This window comes from Engraulis encrasicolus, chromosome 19 (assembly GCF_034702125.1).
Source record: "Engraulis encrasicolus isolate BLACKSEA-1 chromosome 19, IST_EnEncr_1.0, whole genome shotgun sequence".
Lineage (NCBI taxonomy): Eukaryota > Metazoa > Chordata > Actinopteri > Clupeiformes > Engraulidae > Engraulis > Engraulis encrasicolus.
Window position 1 is genome coordinate 47747534 of NC_085875.1, and position 7236 is coordinate 47754769.

Sequence of the window (7236 nt, forward strand, 5' to 3'; positions counted from 1 at the left end):
CTTACCTTTCAGACAGAACATGCTTCCGCTCTCCTCCTCGGCTTGCAAAGGGAGTCCTGTGGAAATGTGTGTCAGGGGGAGAGAGAGGAGAGAGGAGAGAGGAGAGCGATGTCCTCACACAGCCCAGGGTCTCAGTCTGTTGCTCTCTCTCTCACTCTCTCTCGTTCGCTGTTGTTCTGGCTTGCTCAGTCTCTTTTTTACTTTTTAAAAAAAAACGAACCCCCCTTCTAACCACCCCTCGTCATCTGCACGCATCATTTGTTGCACACATTTTGCTAGTCACTCATATGCACACCAGCATGCATACCAGCAGAGGTTCATACATCCAAACTCCCATCTATTTCTCTCTTCCTCTCTATCTCACTGTTTGACTCCCTCTCTCCAGTTACTCCCCTTCAAGCTCTCTCAAACACACACACACATATTCCTGCACACTCCTGAAATTACTTAGCACTCTCTTTCATTCCATATCTATTTTTCTGTCGCTCCCTTACTCCCTACTGCTATCTCTCGCTCTCTCTCACCCTCTACCTCCACTCTGCCTCTGTCGCTCTCGCTTGCTCCCTCTCCCAAATTTCACACACAAAAACACACACACGCACAGCATGGCAGGTTGCCAGCTCATGCTGTATGGGAAAGTGACCAGCCAATCGAATGGCTTCTTTACTCAGAGGAGGCGGGGCCAAAAAGAGTAGAACTAGGAGTTGGAGGAGGGGCATTGAGAGGCTGAAAGAAAGAGGGGTCTGAAAGAACGGCTGCGAAAGAAAGAAAGAAAGAAAGAAAGAAAGAAAGAAAGAAAGAAAGAAAGAAAGAAGGAAAGAAAGAAAGAAAGAAAGAAAAAGGAAGGATGAAAGAAAAAAAGGTAGGAAGGAGATGCACTTTAAATTTGGCCAGGTCCTCTTGCAACTCACACACACACACACACACACACACACACACACACACACACACACACACACACACACACACACAGCCACAGCCACAGGTACATGCAGACACAGGCATAGACAGACACAGACAGACACACTTACACCACGCACACACACACACACGCACACGCACGCACGCCCACGCACACACACACACACACACACACACACACACACACGCACAAACCCATACACATCCATACGCATCCATACACACACACACACACACACACACACACACACACACACACACACACACACACACACACACACACACACACACACACACACACACACACACACACACACACACACACACACAAACACACACATCCCTTCTGGCCACTATAGTCTGCCTCGGGTGCCGATTGTTCTGAAATAAAACCGTCAGCAGTTACGGGCTTTGCGCACAAAATGCCGGCGTGAAATCTGCCAAATCCCTGTGGCCCTAATTGTTTACAATCAAAACAAACCAGAGAGAGTCCAGAGGGGGGGGGGGGGGGGGGGGGGGGGGGTTGGTGTCCAGCCCCCCCCCGTTCAGCTTCAGCACCACAAATACGCGCTGGCAAACACTCCTGCCAGAGGGGGCTTGATATCCCAAACTATGACAACCAACCAACCGACAAGAGGGCCCAGTCCCACGCAAACGTATTTCCCAGAGGAGCTAATATATATATTTATATTATGGGTATACACTGGCGTCTGTGAATATAGTATCTGTGAACATCTTATCTGTGAATAATTTTGTTTACTTCCTAGCGTTGTTTCTCACAAGTGCTGTGTAGTAGGTGTTAGAACATAACATGGTGGTATCCTTTTGAAATAAATTTCACACACACACACACGCACGCTCGTACGCACGCATGCACGCACACACGCGCACACACACGCACGCACACACACACACTGACAACGTCTGTTTTCGGAACCGACAACACAGTCCTGCGCGTGAAAACTTCCAGCTGAAGAGCAATATTTCATGGGCCTTTTGACATCAGTGCAGGAAATGCCAGGAAAGATGATATAGGCCATACCCAGTATGATGCACCCAGTATACAGCAACAGCTGTCCAGAAATTGCCACAAACAATTCTAAGTAAACTTTTTGTTTTTAGAAAACAAACTCGTTTCACCATCAACAAAACGCCATAACACTACACAGGGAAATAGAAGTGCAACTTCATACATTCTTCTATTTAAAAAAAAACGTCTCTTCAAACCCCACAACCACAATGGCAATGCACCAGCTATTGAGCTGTATTAAGACAAGTCTATTTTTTTTATTCTAGCCTATCATCTGATTTTACAAGGGTCTGATGCCTGGAAGGGAAAAGTGCAGAAGAACACCCTCTACTTTCAGTTGTTTTTGCCAAGCAAACAATATTGGGCATACTACACACATCTCAGTCTAAGAACAATATTTGTACAGTGCACCCTGTTCTTTAGTAACAATATAGGTCAACAGTGATGAGCTGTGCTCTTCAGACAGGGGAGTGTTCAGTGTCTCTTTATCATGATGGGGCAGTTTCCATAGCACAGAGTAATGGGAGAAGGAGGTCAGGGCAGCCCACAGCCATGACCCATGAGATTAGGTGACAATGCAGACACATGAAAACATCCAATACCCACCGAGAGGCCATTGGCACAACAGATAGGCTGTGGCCTCGGAAAGCAGGATTCCAGCCTGGCTATTGCAAATTCAACTCCCAACAAGTCTGGCTAAATTGACTGGTGAACCCAGAGACAGAGAGGGCAGGCCTAACATGTGCCTCTTTATGGAATTAATGCACACCACAAAGGGTTAGAAGCAGGAGTGGAGCTATTGGGGGTCAAGCTGGGCCTTTGCCCCTGGGCCCAAGGCCCTCTGGTATTGGTGGTGAGCCGGGCCCTATTATGACCTTTGCAGGCCGTATAGCCCTTTCAGTGTTTTGTCCTAGGGCCCTGTGTGCCATTGTTCCACCACTGTTGAGAAGGTGAGGTCAGAAGGTGCCGTTATTTGTAGAGGAAGTAATTGAGTTACAAGGTGTTGAAGCCTACATTTCTACTGCATGTCAAATCTGAAGCTTTGAAAATGTAATGTAGTGATCCAGCAAAAAAACACCACTTTAGATATGCAGACCAGCCCCTCCCCAAAAATCTTCCCTGTGTTGTTACATCCGCCAAGGAGGTCGGTCGCGTTGGTTTGTCAGTTTGTCTCTCTGTTTGTCTCAAAACTCAACTCAAAAATGTCTGAACGGATTTTGCTGAAACTTTGTGGAGTTGTTGGAAATGGCAAGTGGTTACATTTTGGTGGTGACCCAGATCACGATCCGGATCCAGGATTAAAAAAAAAAAAAAAAAACATTTCACCATTGTGGGATAGGGCGAATTTTGACATTCCAGTTTCTAATTCCACAAAAAAGGCAGAAAGACTTGGAAAAAAAAAATTAGGATGTAACAGTCAAATTTTCTATCAAACAATTTCCTTGGCAGAGGTTTGCACTCTCTAGTTTTTGCTGTTTTTTGTATTGTTTTGGTTCGACAAGGTAAGTTCCACAAGCTGTGACAGGATCTCATAGTAAGACCGTGGGATAGCTGACAGGCATGCATGCATCTTTCAGTGCTTTTTGACATTGTAATACACAAACACAATGTTGGGGCAACTTGCAAATAGCCTAATCTACAAAATAAGCCAGAACTGGCTGCAGATGATGGGGGAGTGACAGCTTGCTCTGAGTCTGAAAAGCCTCCTCCTGCATGTAGGTACATGTTCATTGCCAGATGTCGACTTTTGGTAGCTTCACATAGAACAGGCATATCCAGGATTACCTTCATAAATACTTTCTCTGTGTAGAATATTGTGGGAAAAATACAATCTCTTGGCACCGTTTGCATAGAAACCAGTTTCACTATCTGGCTCATGAACTGAGCCCAGATGTTGTGCAATTCAAATTAGTCAGAGGCAGAATTTTTTCTCATCAATACATGTAAATGACTCTGATTCATAGGCTGACAAGTGTGATTCAGTGTCACACGGTTGATGGAAACCTCACATAAACTTTATCCAGCCTTCTTTACATGAGTCAGTACCACATCACTTATCAGTAGCATAGCAAGCTTTTCAAGGTCACTTTGACCTCATCCACCCTACCCCAATTAACCACACATAAGACATACCAAAGCATTCACCTCTTTTCAGAGCACATCCACCCTATTCATTATCTAAAATGCAATAGTGAGCCATACTTTAACTGTTCTCAGTCATAGTTATCAGTTTGTCCTCTTTTTTTCCCATCAGAAAAATGTTGCCAAAAATATACAGACAGGAGTAGTTTAAAGACCGCACAGCCAAAAAAATGTCTGACCTGGGAGCAGGACAGGCACGTAGGCAGAAATAATAAAACAGGTGGGCCCAGGAAAAAACAGACGAGCCCAACCCCAAAACGTGTAGGTATTATAATTCCGCATTTGAAAAGGTATGCCGGGGTTGTAAGCAAATCACTTCTAAGTGAAGCTAAAGCCTACAGCACTGGAGAAGTGAGAGCACAGACGCGACACGTCAGACACAAGTACCCCGTGCGCGTGGTCGCGCATGCACACACACACACACACACACTCTCACACACTCTCTCCTCACACACACACACACACACACACACACACACACACACACACACACACACACACACACACACACACACACACACACACACACACACACACACACACCAGTGGCGGCTTCAGGGGAAATTATATTGGTACGCAATAAGCCAGTAGGAAGCCATGGATGAACCGAGGCATTGCATGAAGGAATAAAAGAGTGTGAGCAGGATAATCCTGGTTAAAGTGGACTTTTTCATTTCTGTCAAAACTATACAGGCACACAGACGCAGAGACAGACACACACACACACTCACATTTGTATTCATGTTAGGGGTCGACCGATACGGGTTTTTTAATGGCCGATGCGATACCGATTTTTTTTCCATCACCCTTGGCCGATACCCGATTTCCGATACCCGATATTTGGGGCTGATATGGGTTAAAAAAAAAGGTTAAAAAAATGACAAATATTCCAGGTCTCAAGTTAAAAATAAACATTCCTTTAACATTATCAAATTGAGGTAGAACTTGTAACCTGTAAACACCCACTCTAACAATCAAGTAATATCTAACAATCAAGTAATACAAAATAAAGTGTCTTGGTGCTTTTAATAAAACCCGAATTGCATAAAATAATAAATATTGCGTATCAGCCAAAACCACACGCCTATCGGCCGATACTGATACACTTAAAAAATGTAAATATCGGCTTGATATATATTGCTCTATCCTTAATTCATGTCTTGCGTCCTGCTTACCTCGGTAACAGCATCCGTAAGCGCCACGAAAAAACACCTCGTCTTCCTCCTCCTCCTCACTGTCCTGTTTTTCCTCCTCATCATCCTCCTCTTCTTCACTATCATCATTCTCCTCCTCATCATCATCCTCCTCCTCCTCCTCCTCCCAAAGCTTGGACAGCTGATCGAGCGTTAGGTCCCCATAACTTAGCGAGCGCCTTCTTGGGTGGCACAGAGCCAGTGACGACACGCAGGAGAGGCTCAGGGTGCGGGGGATGTGGGGGGCCCCACACGGCCCAGGCCTTCCCCTGCACCCTCCAGGCCATTCCCCTGACCCTAGCAGCTCAGTGTTCCTCTCCAGACACAGACGCCGCCACTGCTGCTGCTGCTGATGATGATGATGACGATGATGATGCTCCTTGTGGTCCACAGGAGATAGGCATGACAAGTGTCTCAGGGGCATGACTGCGGCTCATGCACATCTACACACACACACACACACAAACAGATAAACACAAACACACACACGCATGCACGCACACACGCACGGCATGCACGCACACACACTAGCTTTCTGCTAACCGCGTTGACCCCAGCCTCACTCCAGAGTACACTTTCTCACCATGCAGCCGATGGTAGCATTTTCACTCACAATAATCATCGGGCTTAGCAGCAACCGTAAGCAGTGGCTTTCTGACAACCCTGGCAAGGCTCTGTTGCATCAATAAATATCAGGACCAACTAGATAAAGTCAAACCAAACGACCAGAAATCTGAGTTTCACTCTTCCCAGGCTTCCGAAGTCATGACCTGGGTCTTTGGCTCGCCGTCTTGCCCTCTCTGACAGATGCGGTATGGGAAACCCTGCCAGGCCCCTCTGGCGTTGATGGCAAGCTCATCGCCGCAACTGCTGAGGTTCCCTCGTAAAAAAATATATAATTCGGCATCCGCTTCCAGACTTGCACATCATTACGCCGTGTGTGAGCGCTGCATGCTATAATTGTGGTGGAGGAGGAGAGTGGCTAGTGGACACAAGCACGTAAAACACTTAACCACAAAGGTATAATCAAGCCTCCACTGCTCTCTGGAAGCAAGTAAGTGTGTGTGTGTGTGTGTGTGTGTGTGTGTGTGTGTGTGTGTGTGTGTGTGTGTGTGTGTGTGCGTGTGTGTGTGTGTGTGAGCTTGTGTGTGTGTGCGTGTGTGTGTGTGTGTGTGTGTGTGTGTGTGTGTGTGTGTGTGTGTGTGTGTGTGTGTGTGTGTGTGCGTGTGTGTATGTGAGCCTATGTGTGTGTGTGTGTGTGTGTGTGTGTGTGTGTGTGTGTGTGTGTGTGTGTGTGTGTGTGTGTGTGTGAAGCAGTAGGCGTGTGCCTCTGTTTACCAAGTGTCAGCCACGCTTGCCTCGACCATCTGTCCCGCCGCCTCTCTCCTCTCGTCCCTCGCTTCTGCTTAAATGATTGACAGGTAAGACAACCCCAAGGTTCCGCCCCAAAAGGAAGTAAGACAGCATCCCCCTACCTGTTGCCAAGCGACCACCACAAGGCCTGTCATCAAAACAGCCATTGGGCAAAACACACACATACACATAAACACATTCAGATTTAAATTGCTCCCGTCACTCATGCATCAAAAACACAGACGAGCCTGACGGAAGACGAGGAGAGTAGAAAGTCACTCATTCCTCATTCCTTCGCACCACCGACATAATTACAACGGCTGTATTTCCCGTAAGGTCCTCTCTCCCTCTCTTTCTCTCTCTCTCTTTCTTTCCCTCCCTCTCTCTCTTTCTCCCTCCTTCCTCGCCCCTCCCTATCTCCCTCCCTCCTTCCTTCTCTTTCTCTCTCTCCCTCCATCCCTCTCTATCTCTCCCTCCATCCCTTTCTCTCTCTACATCCCTCTATCTATCTCACTGTCTCTCTCTCTCTCTCTCTCTCTCTCTCTCTCTCTCTCTCTCTCTCTCTCTCTCTCTCTCTCTGTCTCTCTCTCCTCACCT

General features: G+C 46.7%; 1 protein-coding gene across 3 annotated transcripts in view; it reads right to left on the reverse strand.

Moving 5' to 3' along the window:
• Positions 1–7236, reverse strand: part of nhsl1a (NHS-like 1a) — a 105811-nt gene that overhangs the window by 62046 nt on the left and 36529 nt on the right. The window contains exon 1 of one of the 3 annotated variants that reach the window (XM_063184610.1): positions 6–587. The exons of the other annotated variants lie outside the window; for them this stretch is intronic. Coding sequence (XP_063040680.1) covers positions 6–21 — 16 coding nt within the window. The 5' untranslated portion in view covers positions 22–587. Of the gene's footprint in view, positions 1–5; positions 588–7236 lie in introns of those variants that run through there. 3 annotated transcript variants of the gene reach the window in all.